This window comes from Salmo trutta, chromosome 37 (genome assembly GCF_901001165.1).
Source record: "Salmo trutta chromosome 37, fSalTru1.1, whole genome shotgun sequence".
Classification (NCBI taxonomy): Eukaryota; Metazoa; Chordata; class Actinopteri; order Salmoniformes; family Salmonidae; genus Salmo; species Salmo trutta.
In genome coordinates, this window is record NC_042993.1 from 3346278 (window position 1) to 3364950 (window position 18673).

Sequence of the window (18673 nt, forward strand, 5' to 3'; positions counted from 1 at the left end):
AATATTCTGTGACTTCCTCTTCCAGGTATAAGTGCGTTGAGAGGCTTGCAGCAGAGGAGTATGAGAAAGAGAGAGAGCGCGCGAGAGCGCCACCTAGGGGGCGCACAGAGATCACCCTGAGCCTGAGCCCCACCCCCTCCAGTCGCTCCGCCTCCCCCCGCTGTGCCACGCCCTCCTCCATCGCCTCTCTGGAAGACGCTGGCACCATTCCATCCCAGACATACCAGACGCAGGGTAAATACCCTTTTCCAAACGTTTAACCAACATTAAAGATCCCATCCCAGACTCAGAGTAACATAACGTTCTCCAAACATTTAACTATCATTACCGGTCCAGAGAAGTTTTATGTATTTGTTCCCGGGGTCTGAATTAACACATGGAGGGTGATTCACTCACACTTTGGAATTAGATTCAGCTGGACTAATGATGGCTGCATGTTGTCTGTTGGGGGAAAAATCAGCAGGACTTGATAAGAAAAGGATTTAATTCTTGTTTTTCTGTGTGCTTCAGAATGAGGTGTCTGTAAGTGTATGTTGCTAAATCCCAAATATGTTTTGGGATGGGATGGACATTACTTGAGCTGCCTGTGGGAAAATGCTTTGCATGATGGTTTGAAATATAGTGAGAGGCTAGCTTTTAGGTCCCAGGCATACCCCAGTGATTTGTATGTGATTGTAGTGTGGTTTTGGCTGTGGTAGCGCCAGCCACTAGGGCGTGGAACTCTTAATATGGGGTTCCATTCACATTCTACAGTAGGAGCCAGGAAGAGGTGTGGTGGACTGTGGACTACAGCACTGACCATAGAGGGACAAGCCTTTCAATGCCTCAGACTCAGTTATGATGATACATGAATGAATATCATGAGAACTAGATGTTGCTAGTCTGGGGTGGTTATTCTAACCCACCAAAATGGGATAATGGGATCAAATGAGATGTCGAATCTAATTTTGAAACACATTGTCATCATAGCTGTTAATTCATTTCCTGTAACATTCAATGAAGTACGAATTGACATGCTTAACGACTTGTGCTCCGGACTGAAATCTAGACAATTTATCATTTTAATTAATTAAATGTCACAGAGCAATTTTATGGTATTTACATTATAAACAAGATCATTTAAAAATATCAGACAATATTGAAAAGGCACACAATCGAAACCCTTACAGTAGCGTTCTGTTTTGTTTGGTCCTGTTTTCTTTACCAGGAAGTGAAGTAGACGTAGAGCCAAGCCGTGACCTTCAGACTAGAACTACAAGTCCAGCGCCAGAGTTAATAGTATCAGGACCTTCTCCAGAACCCACAGAGTCCCCCTCCCAAACCCCCTCAGCGCCAGGCGAGGAGCAGGCAGAGACAGAGACGCAGGCAGAGACAGAGACGCAGACAGAGAAGCAGGAAGTAGCTGAAGTTGAGCCCAAGCAGGAAGTACTAGAGCTAGTGGAGTTAGCGGTAGATGAACAGACACAGGGTAAAGAGCAGGAAGAAAGTGAGGAGGAGGAGGAGGGTAAGGAGGAAGAGAGACAGCCAGGGAATGAGGTGGAGGGAGAAGAGAAGGTAGAAGAGGAGGTAGAGGGAGAAGAGGTGGGGATAGAAGATGTAGAAGTGGTAGAGATGGAGGAGGAGGGAGAGAGGGAGCAGGCTGCGTCGGAGGAGAGGGAGGTGGAGGAGAGACTGGTCCTCCTCAGTGAGAAGGAGAGGCAGAACGAGGAAGTGAATGAGAAGGACAACTGTTCTGCCTCCAGTATCTCCTCAGCCAGTAGCACTCTGGAGAGAGAGGAGAGGGAGGAGAAAGTCAACAACAACCATGAACCAGGTACCAGCTGCCCATCAGCAGGAAATACAGACTTTAGGACACTTGGCCTTTTATGGCTTAACATTTGACTTGTGATTTGTGCCCATACTGTAAATGGAACACTTGCTAATCTTCCATATGCTGTACATCAGTAGGCAAACATTGAAGTTCAACTCATGTCAGAACATTTCATTCTGCCCATGCTCTCATTTCAGTTTCTGATATATAGATCTGCTCTCTATTCTGTTCTGAAGGCTAGCAATCCAACAGTAATCCAATCCACCCTTCCTCCTTGTGTTTGTCCACCTCTAGGCCAGTGCATTAAGGAGGACGACGTGAACGGGCAGTGCAGCAAGATCCTCAACAGCAAGCGCTTCATGCTGGACATGCTCTATGCCCAGAACAAGACCACTGCTGACGAGGACGAAGAGAAGGCAGGAGAGACGGAACAGACAGAGAAATGCAAAGAGGGGATGGAGACGTCATCACTGGAGGGTCAGGATGGGACGTCGGTGGCCAGCCTAGCCAGTCGTATCTCTACACTTGAGGCCAGCAGGCAGGCCTGCGAGGAGAACGTCAAGAAGATGGAGGTGCAACACCTGGAGAACCAGGGGAGCGTCAGGGCCGTGGCCGAGAAATTTGGAGACCTTGTTAAAAGCCTTGTGTCGCCTCACGAGCTGGAGGCATTGGAGAAGCAGCAGGGGCAGCTTCAACCTGATAAAGACAAAGCTCCTCCGGCCCCGTCCTCCTCTCCCCTACCGCAGAAGAAGGAGTCAGATTATATCTGGGACCAGCTGATGGCAGCCCCCAGGGAGCTGCGGATTAAAGAGATGGACTTTACAGACCTGGCAGACGAGGATGATCTGGACATCCTAGACGTGGACAGTGTGCTGATGGGCTCCAGTGACTTGATGATCCCTCCCCCTCCTCCCTGTCTCTCTGCCCTGCCCCCTCCCCCTCCCCTGGGCCTGTTTGGCTGCCCCCCACCCCCTCCTGTCCCTGGCATGATGCCCCCTCCCCCGCCCTTCATGCCCCCCGGACCCGCCCAGCCCTACCCGGGGTCCCCCCAGCTGAGCCGAGGGACAGGGGAGCCCCCTCTGTTCCAGAAGAAGAAGAAGACTATCCGTCTCTTCTGGAACGAGGTAAGGCCCATGGACGGCCAGTACAGGAACCACAAGCGTTGTAGAGAGTCTCTCTGGTCCAAACTGGAGCCGGTCAAAGTGGACACGTCCAAGCTGGAACACCTGTTTGAAACAAAGTCCAAGGAGCTGCCTGTTACCAAGGTACCTTTGTTGACTGTTTTGGTACTGCATATTTATACGTACAGGAAATGTATGTGGTTTGCTCAAGAAATTCATTTGTGAAATGATGTCACTTAAGCATTTAGGGGCGGTTTCCCAGACCCAGATTAAGACTAGTCCAGGAAACAGCCCCATAGATGCTTCCAACTTGTCCTCTTCCTCCAGAGCACATAGGTTTAGACATAAGGTGTGGATCTACTATCCAGCTTCGCCGTGTTGGTAAAGGCTGACCTGCATGTTGTCTGCTCTGGTTGGATTCTCAAAGCTGACAGAGGAAACTATGTTTTCTCTTCATAATTCACTGTTTCCTTCTGTGTGTGTGTTTCTGTTTTGGTTTTGTCCATTGAGCCTGTTGAGCTGGAGCCCCGTGCTCATGCTTCAGGCTTCTTTCATCCACAGCAACAAAAGTAGTGCCATTTATAGGGAACATGGTGCCATTTGGGACGTAACCCTGCTGTCCATGGTGACGGTCTGACTCCGCCCCGCCCCACGCTGTCTCCTGCTTCAGCCTACTGAAGAATGCAGTGCAGGATTTAAACCAGATTGTCTTAAATGTACTGTAGGTCAACCCTGTCGTCCCGACCTGCTAGTAGACAGAATGATAGAATGTGATGGATTCCCTCTAGTACCTTGTCAACATCATCAAAGGTGCAGCCTGTCTTCTATAAAGTTTTCTCCATCACTTTAAACTCAACTGACTCTGAGATGGTCCAAAACTGAAAGCAGGAGTGATATATAGAACTATAGACGTAGCTAGATATACTGTAGAGAGGCCAACCACACAGGGAGATCAGATCTACTATAAAAGGTCATATACAATATTATATTCACACAGTTTTGGTCCCTTGCCCTGATCCATTGTGATTGAGACACTCTAGTTCTGAACGTTTCAACATTTGATCTCACCGTCATTTGTTAATGGTGTATTTTTATGTTGAAAGTTTTATGGAATCCCTTTGCAAATACATTTGCAAAAATGTCTAAAAACCTGTTTTCGCTTTGTCATTATGGGGTTTTCTGTGTAGATTGATGAGGAAAATACTTTTCCGAATGTACTGTATAGTATAATACTAGTACTTTATTGTTGTTAATATAATGTCCTGTTTCTGTGTATCTCTACTCAGAAAACAGCAGTGGATGGGAAACGACAAGAGATTATTGTCCTGGACTCCAAACGGAGCAATGCCATCAACATCGGGCTGACCGTCCTCCCCCCTCCCCGCACCATCAAGACAGCCATCCTCAACTTTGACGAGTACGCTTTGAACAAGGAGGGGATTGAGGTAAGCTGCATGTGACATGGCTTTGAACAAGGAGGGGATCGAGGTAAGCTGCATGTGACATGGCTTTGAACAAGGAGGGGATCGAGGTAAGCTGCATGTGACATGGCTTTGAACAAGGAGGGGATCGAGGTAAGCTGCATGTGACATGGTGTATTGAAATGATTGGACTATTATGATTATATATCCTAGTCGTTATCGATGTGTATCTCTAGCAAAGTCACTGTAACCATTATCCCTTGAGTGTGAATCTGAGATGTCTCGTCATCTCAATGAAAGCATGTTGGAAAAACATGTCTGTTTATCTGTACGGTCAATACTGAAAACACTGCTTATTTCTGACCTGCCAAACAAGTCATTTACTTCAACTGAGTCCAAAATAAACTTGGTTTCACTTAAAACCTGCACAAAAAAATACATACGTTTCCAATGTATTTCCACAATCAACTTTTCACTCCAAAAAATGTATGTTTTCAATGAGTTGGGACTGGATGTGGTCAGTGTGGACATGTCATGTGGTTTCTCAGCTGGAAGCCTGGAATCTTAGCTTATCTCATATAATTAATTATTGGTACGTACCATTAAAAGTTAGCTACACATGCATATTTTAAGATGGTTTTCTAACCATAATATAGACCTTTGGAGGACTTCAGATGGTGGACATAATGATTCATGTTGCATCTCCTCCGTCTTATATAATCTGCTGACCTTTTCCATCTTTTCCATGGGAACATTCTTATTTAGAGAGGAGCACTGTAATGTACTGCTCCACCTTCTATGTCTATTTCTCACAGACAGACAGCAGCAGAAAGGTACAATGTTCAGATGTCTGAGGTTGGAGGCCAAGGCAGGAATTAGTATTTTTCCAATAGCAAATATGTTCGTTGATAATAAAAAATAACTGGAAAATTAGAAACATTCCATCTCTCCCACCACTCATCTCTATCTCCATCCCTCCCTTTCCTCTTCTCCTTCAACTCCCCCTTTCCTCTCCCATCTCCACGTCCGTCCTCCCTTTCTTCTCCTCCTTCAAATCCCTCCTTTCCTCTCCTCTTTCAACTCTGGTCCAGCCTCTCCAACCTAATGTGTGTGTGTGTCTGTGTATCTGAGGGGTTGGTACAGAAGCAGACACATTTATGTCTCCTATGGATTCATGAAGTCTTCTTGTCCTCCTTTCCTAGAAAATCCTGACGATGATCCCAACGGAGGAGGAGAAGCAGAGGATCCAGGATGCTCAGCTGGTGAACCCTGACGTCCCCCTGGGATCAGCAGAGCAGTTTCTCCTCACCCTGTCCTCCATCACGGAGCTGTCCGCCCGGCTGCAGCTCTGGGCCTTCAAGATGGACTACGAGGTCACGGAGAAGGTCAGAGCACCGCCACCTTTCTGTCATCACCGCACCAATTCCTAGAAGTGGAGTCATGCACTACCTCACACTTCCTATGTGTACATCATCATCGGATTGTGCAATACAAGAGAGAATTGTTGGATATGAATATGGATTGGCTTGTCGTAGTTCACATACCAAGGTGTCGTAGTTAAGGAAATAGGTGTCGTAGTTAAGGAAATAGATGTTGTTTTCCATATAGCACCTGACTCCTCTATGGTTGTTACTGTATGTCCGTTGTTGTTGAACATACGGGTTCAACAAAGAACAACATTAATTATTCCTGGATGTTGTTTCTAGTTGCAGTCTTAAAGTCATAATCTTGTGACAGACAGTTACCATCTGTCCAGCACACACGCAGAGAATCATCTTACACTAACTAGAGAAATACTCCCAAACAAATCACTTTAACATTTAACCTTCAAACAAATCTCTCTGACATTTAACCATCATAAAGTATTCTCAGCTGGTTCCTGTAATGACTGGCTTCAGTTTAAAAGGCTGTATTTGATGTGTGTGCCACTCTCTCTCTCTCTCTCTCCCTCCCTCCCTCTCTCTCTCTCTCTCTCTCTCTCTCCCTCCCTCCCTCTCTCTCTCTCTCTCTCTCTCTCCCTCCCTCCCTCTCTCTCTCTCCCTCTCTGTTTTACAGGAAGTGGCAGAGCCTCTGCAGGACCTTAAGGAAGGGATGGACCAACTGGAGAAGAACAAGACGCTGCGTTACATCCTGTCCACGCTGCTGGCTATAGGCAACTTCCTCAACGGATCCAACGTGAGTAGCATTACAGAAGTCTGGCCTGGGGCTGGAGGAGGAGAAGAGATGAGGTATCTCCCCCTCTCTCTCTCTCTCTCTCTCTCTCTCTCTCTGTCTCTCTCTCTCTCTCCCCCCATTTCCCTCTCTCTCTCTCCCTCCCTTCCCCCCCCTCTCTCTCTCTCTCCCTCTCTCATCCCCTCTCTCTCTCCTCTCTCTCTCTCTCTCTCTCTCCCTCTCTGTCTCTCTCTCTCTCCCCCCCCCTTTCCCTCTCTCTCTCTCTCCCTCCCTCCCCCCCCTCTCCTCTCTCTCCCCTCTCTTTCCCTCTCTCTCACTCTCTATCTCTCTCTCCCTCCAACTCTCCCTTCTTCCCTCCTTCCCTCTGTGCCCCCTGCTAAGCACTGCCATATTGACTTGGCAAAGACAACAGTGTGCTCTCTGTTTGTAGAGGAATGTGCTGTATGCTGTCCGTTTGTCTGTCTGTGCACCAGACACTAGCTAGCCCACTACAGCAGTGTATCTGCAAAGGGAAGGCCTCTGCTCAGCGATGCACCCAACCTGGCCGTCTGTCTATTGGAATGAAAGAGAGGCATAAAGAGAGAAAGAGAGACAGAGTGTGTGTGTGTGTGTGTGTGTGTGTGTGTGTGTGTGTGTGTGTGTGTGTGTGTGTGTGTGTGTGTGTGTGTGTGTGTGTGTGTGTGTGTGTGTGTGTGTGTTTGCCTGTGTGCGTGCATGCTGTGCTTGTGTGTCTCAAAGGTTTAGGATATGAGAGCCAAACATGCAAGTCAGAAAACATGAGGCATCAAGCAAGTAGTTCAGCTAAATAATGCCTGTGTTTATATTTGACGATAAACCATTTAAAATGGGCACTGGAACAAAGCAAACCTAGTTAGGATGATGTCTTTCAGGAGATGTTTTTTTATTCTCCTTTTTAGGTAGCTCTGCTCTTGCTAACTAACAATTGGTAGGTCTGCAGTTGATTGTGGTTTGTGATAATCACCTACTAATGAAGCTGAATTACTGGTTGACCACTGGATAGAAACCCTTTCTCTTTGTACAAGATCTGTCCAACATAAAAATACCCATGTTCTGTAATCTCCTTGTGGTGCATATTGGTGACTCATGCTAAAGCGGAAATTTACTGCAATTTGGGCCTCATTTGGGCCTCATTTGGGCCTCATTTTGGGAGTCTGATGTTAATAGCATAGACTTGTATCTGTTGTAGTTACATAATGGGTGTGCTTCTTTTGTGTGCGTGCGTGTGTGTGTGTGTGTGCGTGTGCGCGTGTGTGAGTGTGTGTGGGCGTGTGTGCGCGCGTGTGTGTGTGCGTGCGTGTGTGTGTGTGTATTTATGTATCCAGGCGAAGGGCTTTGAGCTGGGTTACCTGGAGAAGGTTCCGGAGGTAAAGGACACGGTTCATAAGCAGTCTCTACTGCACCATGCCTGTTCCATAGTGGTGGAGAAGTTTCCAGACAGCTCAGACCTGTACTCTGAGATAGGAGCCATCACCCGCTCGGCTAAGGTACGCCTGTGATTGCCTTAGTATAAAGGACTCATGGAAACTCATGGAAATGATGTTTATCCTTGTAATCCATTTCTTGCTATCAAGCAAAACCTATGGCTAGATTCAATCTGATCGCCCCATTTTGACTAAGTACCTTTTTGCAATGTTTCCGCGGAGACCACATTCACGGTAAAAGCTGCATATGTCGGCTCAATCGGAAATGACCTTTAAATTTAAGTCGCGTTCTAACGAGGATGCTCTGCAGTCTGGATTGAACCTAGGCCCTAATCAATTATGATTGTCATAAATAATTTATTTTATGTCCATGTAGGCAGCTTTAGGTGTTACTCATTAATTACGACGGTTGCTTGTATCAAATCCAAAATGCCATCTCCTGCCATTGTGTAGCTTGAGCAAGGCACTTAGTCTAACCTCTAAACTAATCCAGGGGCGACACATTTCCATTTCCTGTGAACAACGGACAATAAAGTAAACTTCTTCTCTGCCACCTTGTTTCTCAGGTGGACTTCGACCAGCTCCAAGACAACCTGAGCCAGATGGAGCGACGCTGCAAAGCATCGTGGGACCACCTCAAGGTCATCGCCAAGCACGAGATGAAGCCTGCGCTCAAACAGAAGATGTCCGACTTCCTAAAGGACTGTGCAGAGAGAATCATCATCTTGAAGATAGTCCATCGGAGAATTATCAACCGGTATGATTATAGTGAAGGGTCTTTTGATGCATTCTTTTACCTGGTTGAAATACCATCCAACGTAGCTTTGACCCCATCCGTTTCTCCAGAGAGAGATAACGGTGTGATATCTGACAGCGTAAACTGCAATGTGATGTCATCATGTTTTTCTCTCTACGTCTTGCAGGTTCCATGCCTTCCTGTTGTTCCTGGGCCATCCAGTGTACGCTGTGCGGGAGGTCAGCATCCACCGCTTCAGTAAGATCCTCAGTGAGTTTGCCCTGGAGTACCGGACCACGCGGGAACGCGTCCTGCAACAGAAACAGAAGAGGGCCAACCACAGAGAGAGGAACAAGACCAGAGGAAAGATGATCACAGATGTGAGTGTTGTTGTTCACCTAACAGGCCTGCTCATGGGAAGTGGCTCAAATGGTGCCCTACTCCCTGTATAGTGGACTACCTTTGACCAGGACTCTGCTAAAAAATGGTGTACTATAAAGGGAATAGGGTGGCATTTGGGACGCAGACCTTGTATATTTAAACACTTTTAGTCCCTTTCCCCATCTGGTCTCTTTTTCCTTTGTAGGCTTCTCCTGTCTTCTCCTGTATTCTCCTGTGTTCTTATGTCTTCTCCTGTATTCTCCTGTATTCTCCTGTGTTCTTATGTCTTCTCCTGTCTTCTCCTGTCTTCTCCTGTGTTCTCTTGTCTTCTCCTGTGTTCTTATGTCTTCTCCAGTCTTCTCCTGTGTTCTCTTCACCTGAGACTCTCTCAATTTCTTTTTTGAACTTCCTCATTGTCATCCTCAGGATTTCATACCCACCTGCTCACTCTCCAAACACGTGGCCACTGGTCATCCCAAACAACGCATTCATTTCCAATGACATCAGCATAGTTTCACACATCCAGTACAGTGATTGGTTACTGTAACAATTATCAGTGATCTGTTTACTATGTATCCTATTCTAAAACAGCAGGACTGATCCCCTCTCCCCATACTCCTGCTCCTCCTCCTTCTACCCATCCTCCTCCTCCTCCTGCTCCTCTTCCCTCTTCTCCTCTTCCTCTGCCCCCTCCACCTGCTCCCCCTCCTCCCTGTGTGATGATGAAACTCCCTCCAGCCCAGCGGGGCCTGCAGCCTGCTGTAGGAGGGAGATGGAGCAGCGCTCCAGGGCCTGTTGTCCTTGGTAGGGTTCACCTCCAGTTCAAGAGCACCCTAATTCAATCACTGTGTGAAATATTCCAACCTTCGGATGTCCCTGCAGGAGAAATAACTATCCCCACAGCGTGATCACGCTGCTCTCACAGGGAGTTGTGTGGTCGTCATACCCAATGGTGAATTTGTGGACCGTACAAAAGACAAGACGTGTGTTAATAGTCAACCACCGTTTTTAGATAACCTCATTTACAGAATAGAACATTCCTCATTCTTCTTTTTGTCAGAGGTCATATTTCTACTCTTTCTGTCTGACTATGACACCTCCAGAACATCTCATAACATCTCCTTTTCTGTGTCTTCCTCTTCATTTCATCTTCTTCCCTTTCCTCTGTAGAGTGAGGATGAAGAGGATGGTGAGGTATGGGTGTGTGTGTGTGTGTGTGTGTGTGTGTGTGTGTGTGTGTGTGTGTGTGTGTGTGTGTGTGTGTGTGTGTGTGTGTGTGTGTGTGTGTGTGTGTGTGTGTGTGTGTGTGTGTGTGTGTGTGTGTGTGTGAGAAAGTGTGAACAGGTGCATGTGTGTGTGTTATTCTTCCTGTAGTAATGTCTCTAACCTTGAACCAAAGGCCAGAATTCTTAATCACGATCAAGTTGACATATTTCTCTCTGGTTGTGTGTCCTCTGTATTTCTTGCTGTGATTTTTAATGCAGCCACCTGTACAACCAACATTACTGCCAAATCCTTGTTGTTATTGAGTTGTTATTGATTCCTACTAGAATGGAACTCTACTAACGGCATCGTTTAAAAAACATCTACTAGATGTAGTATTTATAGTCTTTACAGTATTTACTGAATACTAGAGGTGTCTCCAAAATGGCACTCTATTCTAGTGGATTGTAGGGCGCTATTTGGGATGCAGACTAGGTATTGACACTGTGTTTAGATGAACCAGCTACAGTAGTAGTTATCAGACTAGGTATTGACACTGTGTTTAGATGAACCAGCTACAGTAGTAGTTATCAGACTAGGTATTGACACTGTGTTTAGATGAACCAGCTACAGTAGTAGTTATCAGACTAGGTATTGACACTGTGTTTAGATGAACCAGCTACAGTAGTAGTTATCAGACTAGGTATTGACACTGTGTTTAGATGAACCAGCTACAGTAGTAGTTATCAGACTAGGTATTGACACTGTGTTTAGATGAACCAGCTACAGTAGTAGTTATCAGACTAGGTATTGACACTGTGTTTAGATGAACCAGCTACAGTAGTAGTTATCATACTAGGTATTGACACTGTGTTTAGATGAACCAGCTACAGTAGTAGTTATCAGACTAGGTATTGACACTGTGTTTAGATGAACCAGCTACAGTAGTAGTTATCAGACTAGGTATTGACACTGTGTTTAGATGAACCAGCTACAGTAGTAGTTATCAGACTAGGTAGAAGAATACAGATCCAGGAGATGAATCTCACAAGGATAGTAAAACAAGGACATTTCAGACAAGGCTTAAGGGTTAGGGTTAGAATTAGGGGTTAGGGTTAGGGGTTAGGGTTAGGTGTTTGAGGTTAGGTTTAGGGTTAGGTTAAGAATTATGGGTTAGGGGTTTGAGGTTAGGTTTAGGGTTAGGTTAAGTGTTAGGGTGTGTGTGTGTGTGTGTGTGTGCGTGCGTGCGTGCGTGCGTGCGGGCGTGCGTGCGTGAAGGTAGGCTATGGAGTTCTGTTCACTGCAAGTCCACAGACAAGGGAAGCAGGGTAGGCCAAACTCAAACCAGACCCCAGGGGGTCAGAATCCACAGACAAGGGAAGCAGGGTAGGCCAAACTCAAACCAGACCCCAGGGGGTCAGAATCCACAGACAAGCACTTCCTGATAGAACCTAATCCTGGGTAGTAGACCTCATGAGAACCAGAGGTTCATCTCTTAAAAATCAATGAGGTCCACATGAGAGTCTGAGTCCTAAATGCCACCCTATTCCTTATATAGTATAGTGTACTTCTTTTGACCAGAGTCCTGGTCTAAAGTAGTGCACTATAAAAGGAATAGGGTTCCATTTGGGATGAAGCCTCACTCTGCTGACCAGGATCAGCTTACACAGCTCTGTTTGTTCTATAATGGAACCAAGATGGCGATCACCGTCAACAGGGAAGAAATCAACAGGTTTCAATACAGAGGGTTAGGTTTTACTTCACTGTATGTGATGTAAAGGTTCATAAGACGGTCGTCACATAGCGCTGATAACTTAGGTCTAAGTAATGTTAACTTATGACTAATAAGTTATGACAAAGACCTGTGGTGAATGGTTTTTTGACCGTGTGTTTTTGTGGGGGGTGGGGGGTGTTGTTGGTTTGTTTGTTTGTTGTTTGTTTGTTACAGATACTAAATAAATATGGCTTCTGTTTGTGGGATACAATTTTTAAAAGTGCATGCAGCATGTGACCATTTAAATATAGCTCCCATGCTGTTGGTCAGGAGAATACTGTATAGAACTGTGATTAACCCAGAATGGATTTGTATGTCGTTGTTTTCTAGTTGTTTTCTAATTGAGTGCTCTTAATGGTGCCAGAGCATGATGACCAATTGAACCATTTTCATAGAGAGATTTAGGAAGTTTCATCTCTAACCTAGCTCTTCTCTCCTAATCCACCCCACAGGATGGAAAGTTTGGCGGTAGCGCCCCGGGGAGTGTAAGCCAGGAGGGCGTGCTGACGCAGGGTCTGCAGTACGCAGAGGATGCAGTGGAGCATGAGAACATGAAGGCAGTGCTGAAGAGCAGCTTGCAGGGCTGCAGTGACAGTGGAGCGTCCACTGTGCCAGGCCTACGTACACGCACCAGAGCCAGCAGACCAGGTCAGTCTGACAGACCACCACCTTCACACAACTCCTGTAAAAAAGGGAAACTTCTGAACTTCTTTTTTTTACAACCGCCAGCTCCACTACACCTGAGGTTGATTCTGTCTGTCCTTCTCTTCTCTCCTTCTCTCCTTGTCTTCTCTCCTTCTCGTCTCTCCTTGTCTTCTCTCCTATCCTTGTCTTCTCTCCTAGGCCGTGTGGGTCCTTGGGGCTCATCAGTGATTGAAGACCCACCTAATTGCACAGAGACAGACGCTGCAGATGAGATCATGGAGCGCATCGTCAGGTCAGCCACTCAGGGGCCCAGGACACGGACAGAGCCTCGCGAGAGGAAGAGGTCCAGAGCCAACCGCAAGTCACGTGAGTCAGAGGGCCGTTTTACACTAACAAAATATTTGAAGTAAGAGTTGCCTTTGTTTGACATCAGATTTGCAACTTTTCTTTTTACAGTATCCTAACATTAGCTTTGGATGTGGTGTGGCCAAAGATTTAACTGCCCCAACATCTGATTGTGGACATTCTGTCAGTTAATGCACACTATCTTATTTTCCAGCATCACCTGAGGAGTGATACAGTTCAACAACCCAATGCTACAGTAAATACATCCAGTTCTATTTAAACCTCTTCATGTCTCTCTCTCTCTCTCTCTCTCTCTCTCTCTCTCTCTCTCTCTCTCTCTCTCTCTCTCTCTCTCTCCCTGTCTCTCTCTCTCTCTCTCTCTCTCTCTCTCTGTGTCTCTCTCTGTGTCTCTCTCTCTCTCCCTGTCTCTCTATGTCTCCCTGCCCCTCTTCCTCTCTACAGTGAGAAGAACACTGAAAAGCGGTCTGACGCCAGAGGAGGCCAATGCTTTGGGGTTGTCCAGTGGTTCAGAGATGGCTGTGTGACAGGAAGAGAAGTAGAGCTGGATCCGACAGCACACACAGACACCTGGGAAAACCTCTTACCGCCCCGCCCCGCCCTTCACTGACCGCTGACCTCTAACCCCTGCTCATGCAGCCAGCCAGTCAACCGCTGCACCATAGCTTAGCTTGGTCTTTCCCCTGGTTCAGCTTTATGATGACTGTAGCTCACCTTTCTGTCTGTGGTTTGTGCAGGTAGCTGTGACACAGTGTGCCACCTGGTTAAGATGGTAGACAATGTTCAGGAAGAGACCATGAGGAATATGGTCCTCATCCAGGATAATAGATGGTTTTCAGTGGAACAAAGTGGTATTGGTATGGGGGCAGTTAAAGGGGTTCAGTGATCCAGCTAACCCAGCTCCACACACACACACTCAGGTAAAGTTCAGCATCCAAACCACTACACTATGCTGCTGTGCCGACTTGAGTGTTTCTTAATCGTGTTGTTCCAATCAGTTGTTTCTCCTAACCTTTGAATATGAGGCTGAGGCCTATGAGGAACAGCTCCCATCCCAACTGTAAGTCTTAATCACTTGATGAAGCCCACAGTGACCACATGACTAGCGGTGAATCTCAGTTGTATTTCCTTGATTCCTCATTACTTCTATCCTCACCTGTCTATACAAGGCATTGGAGGACTAGATCTGAGGTTCCTCCTCCCTAACCTTTTCCTCAATTGAGATTCACCCTATGACTGAAAGATACAAACTGAGACTTACCTACACAGAAGACCTTTAGCCTCAGGACTTCTAAAGGGAGGGACACGCGAGTGCTTGAATCACTGTGGACTTGTGTCTGAACCAAAATGTCCTCGGAGTTGAATAGTAAAGAAGTTAGCATTGATGCTAAAGAAGTTAGCATTGATGCTAAAGAAGTTAGCATTGATGCTAAAGAAGTTAGCATTGATGTTAAAGACGTTAGCATTGATGCTATCTATCCCCACTTATGATGAGCATGTGTGTTGGGCTTGGTGTCAGACAGTATTTTTAGTTCGAACACTTTGTTTATATTAAAAAAAAAATGTCTGTGTCCACAGGCTGTTTTGTTCTACTATACTACTGTGGTAGTTTTTGTGGTTTTAAAATACTTTAATGCGAGAGAAAAAGGTGCTCAGAGAAGGAATATTTGCACTGGATGTAGAAGTTGGATATTTAAAGGAAAGGAAGGTGAAATCCTTGACACACACTGATGTACCAATCAGATATCAGATGAATTAAAGAATCCACCAGATAGAACCAGTAATGAAACAGTAGCACAATTGATTATACGCTCTAATTTCGGAGGAAAAGTAAACAGATTCCTTTGACTTTTGCAAACTAAAATGTTTCCAATTTTGCATGTTGTTGATTCAGTTGGATTTTATACAGATGGAACAAACTGGAATTCCAAGAGGACACACCATGATGTGTTAAGAGGGAAGGTATAATTTACTACATACAATTCAATTACTGGATTCCACTTTTAAAAAACACATAGCATATCAGAGTCATGAACTTTGGTCAGAACAGTCTGTGAGCTGTACAGACGGGACGATGCTACTGGGTCCAGACTGACGTCTGTCAATCCCGCGTAGCGAATGTTACAGCTTTAACCTATAGGCCTACCTACAACATACATGTTCCAGCTTTAGCCTATAGGCCTGCCTAGTACCTACAATTACACACGTGTTGCATGCATGACACCAGTGTTACGCAAGCTGCTACTGTTGTTCGCTGCAAAGCCTTTCTTCTATGGTTGAGACATACTTATTGTGGAGTGTTAGAACTGACAGGGAGATATATTTACACTAGTTACATTTACATACTCTCTCTTTACTCTCTGTGTCAAAGACTTAGTCAACATTTAAGGTTTTTTTTTTAAAGTAAGAGATGAATAATTGGTTATTATAGAAAAACGATATGAGCTTCAACTGAATGAGTGCCTTTTATAGACAAGTCTATTTATTCAGTCATGTTCAGGGAGATATTTGTTACAGAAAATGTTACTGTGTGTAATGAAAGGACTTCCTCCTTAGGTCAATTCAACAGCTGTGACTTCCTGTTTTCATTCTTTCCTAGATGAATACATTTCAGTACTATGTTCCATGGCTTTATGTCTTGGAAACAGTTCTCCTCTTCCATTTGAGCATTGCAGTTTTATTTTGAATCACAACTAAACTAGGGTTATAGCTGATTGTCTAATGACAATATTTCCATTTTAGCAGTTTTGTCACAAAACATGTTCTACAAAAAGATATTAGTTGTTTCCATTTGCCTTAATGTAGAATTAGGGCATATACTATATCTGAACTTTCCTACACTGTTGACTTTTATTGAGGTGCAGTGGTTACAGTCAGCTAGCTAGCTAGTTTTTTTTAAAGTCCATAATTCCAGTTTACATTTGGAATTGTGTAGAGAGTTGTATGATGATTCTACACAGTCACAAACATTCACTGTGATGGAAACAGCCATTGTCGACTAAACATGAAAGAATATATGCTTGCAGCAACACAAGCCACGCCACAACATAACAGTCACACACCTATACGTCTTTCTCATGGAGAACTTACAATTTGGTATGAAACTATCCTGCACCTTATACACCATTTGTAGCATGCATCTTTTATTGAGGAGAACCAGAACATTAACAGAACGACAAAGTATATTCTTTCAGCCTTTTTCTCAGATGGTCATTTTGAGTATTGTAACTCTGAGTACATGTAAAGTAATAATGGGGGAAGAACGCTGTAAAATGATGTAAATGTCACAACGATGTGTTTTATGTCTTTCACTTGTTGGTATTTTGTATAGAATAGTGTATTATAGGTTAAACAAAGCAGTGTTATTCTATGGAAATTGTAATTTAAGTGAAACCAAGCCAAAAGAACTATCTACAGATGTGGCGTGTCACGTTATGTTATGGATAAAGGGACATTCATTTGGTTTGATGCTCAGAGGCTTAGCATTTGTTATGTTTTATTGTTTTTCCTCTGCACATGACTTGAAACATATTAGGATAGACGGAGTGGTCGATGTAACCACCTAGGGCTGGATTCAATCTGTATCGCTGAAGTTCGGCGTTTTAGCGTGATTGAAAATGCTCCTGCATTAGCATAGACTGCATTCATGGTAAACACTGCATATGTCGGCTCAATCTGAAATGACGCAAATTGTAACGCTTCAGCCCCTAGTACTCCTATGGAACCTTCAGCAGTCAAAGGCTGCACTCGGTAAAACATTGCACTCAATAAAACATGGTGTGTATCCCAAATGGCACCCTATTCTCTATATAGTGCACTACGTTTTACCAGGGCCCATAGAGTCCAAAAGTAGTGCACTGTGTAGGGAAAAGGGTGCCATTTGGGATGCAAACCCATGTATTCTGTGATTGGCTATATTATCTCCTTCTCACCCACTGCTGTACTGTAAGTCAGTGTGGGACTTGGACACAAGCACATCCAGACTCTGTGAGCTTTTCTTGCGTCTTCGCCCCTCCAACAACAACTGTATGTATGAACATCTTGCAATAAAAGGTCTCTTAAGAAACATTCAGACACTGTGTGAATTGTGTTGTGTGAGGGGAAAAAACGTCAGATTCTTTGTTAAATGTGTTCTTTTTATTATTTATTTCACCTTTATTTAACCAGGTAGGCAAGTTGAGAACAAGTTCTCATTTACAATTGCGACCTGGCCAAGATAAAGCAAAGTAGTTCGACAACATACAAAAACAGAGTTACACATGGAGTAAAACAACATACAATCAATGATACAGTAGAAAAAAATAAGACTATATACAATGTGAGCAAATTATGTGAGATAAGGGAGGTAAAGGCAAAATAGTAATGGTAATAATGGTAATAATCCCAGAGCAAATATTAGTAGTCTGGCCCTGTACTGTATCTGATGTAGTATACTGAATTCATGTCCATCATTTTCACTCCTGTCAATGATGTTTCACCTGGAGCCCTGTTCCCCTGGCTGCACTGTAGCCTACAGTTGTCTACACTACATGTGACCAATACAATTTCATTTGACACCTAAAAGTACTCATTACATTTTGAATGCTTAGCAGGACAGGAAAATGGTCCAATTCACACACTTAAATAGAACATCCCTGGTCATCCCTACTACCTCTGATCTGGCGGACTCACTAAACACAAATGCTTTGTTTGTAAATTATGTCTGAGTGTTGGAGTGTGCCCCTGGCTATCCGTAAATTAAAAACAAGAAAATTGTGCCGTCTGGTTTGCTTAATATAAGGAATTTGAAATGATTTCTACTTTTAATACTTAAGTATATTTTAGCAATTACATTTACTTTTGATACTTAAGTACTTTTAAAACCAAATACTTTTTTACTTTTACTCAAGTAGGATTTTACTGGGTGAATTTCACTTTTACTTGAGTCATTTTCTATTAAGGTACAGTGGGGCAAAAAAGTATTTAGTCAGCCACCAATTGTGCAAGTTCTCCCACTTAATAAGATGAGAGAGGCCTGTAATTTTCATCATAGGTACACATCAACTATGACAGACAAAATGAGAAAAGAAAATCCAGAAAATCACATTGTAGGATTTTTAATGAATTTATTTGCAAATTATGGTGGAAAATAAGTATTTGGTCACCTACAAACAAGCAAGATTTCTGGCTCTCACAGACCTGTAACTTTACCTTTACGTTACCTGTGTTAATGGCACCTGTTTGAACTTGTTATCAGTATAAAAGACACCTGTCCACAACCTCAAACAGTCACACTCCAAACTCCACTATGGCCAAGACCAAAGAGCTGTCAAAGGACACCAGAAACCAAATTGTAGACCTGCACCAGGCTGGGAAGACTGAATCTGCAATAGGTAAGCAGCTTGGTTTGAAGAAATCAACTGTGGGAGCAATTATTAGGAAATGGAAGACATACAAGACCACTGATAATCTCCCTCGATCTGGGGCTCCACTCAAGATCTCACCCCGTGGGGTCAAAATGATCACAAGAACGGTGAGCAAAAATCCCAGAACCACACGGGGGGACCTAGTGAATGACCTGCAGAGAGCTGGGACCAAAGTAACAAAGCCTACCATCAGTAACACA

At 44.4% G+C, this 18673-nt stretch overlaps 1 protein-coding gene across 1 annotated transcript in view; it reads left to right on the forward strand.

The window, feature by feature from the left end:
• The window catches only part of LOC115177013 (FH1/FH2 domain-containing protein 3), a 227461-nt gene extending 210321 nt beyond the window's left edge, over positions 1-17140 (forward strand). The window contains exons 17-29 of the mRNA XM_029737456.1: positions 26-234; positions 1208-1813; positions 2105-3075; positions 4218-4376; positions 5555-5737; positions 6408-6527; positions 7868-8029; positions 8533-8723; positions 8890-9082; positions 10254-10277; positions 12513-12708; positions 12904-13071; positions 13513-17140. Coding sequence (XP_029593316.1) covers positions 26-234; positions 1208-1813; positions 2105-3075; positions 4218-4376; positions 5555-5737; positions 6408-6527; positions 7868-8029; positions 8533-8723; positions 8890-9082; positions 10254-10277; positions 12513-12708; positions 12904-13071; positions 13513-13595 — 3265 coding nt within the window. The 3' untranslated portion in view covers positions 13596-17140. The remainder of the gene's footprint in view (positions 1-25; positions 235-1207; positions 1814-2104; positions 3076-4217; positions 4377-5554; positions 5738-6407; positions 6528-7867; positions 8030-8532; positions 8724-8889; positions 9083-10253; positions 10278-12512; positions 12709-12903; positions 13072-13512) is intronic.
• The last annotated feature ends 1533 nt before the right edge of the window (positions 17141-18673 follow it).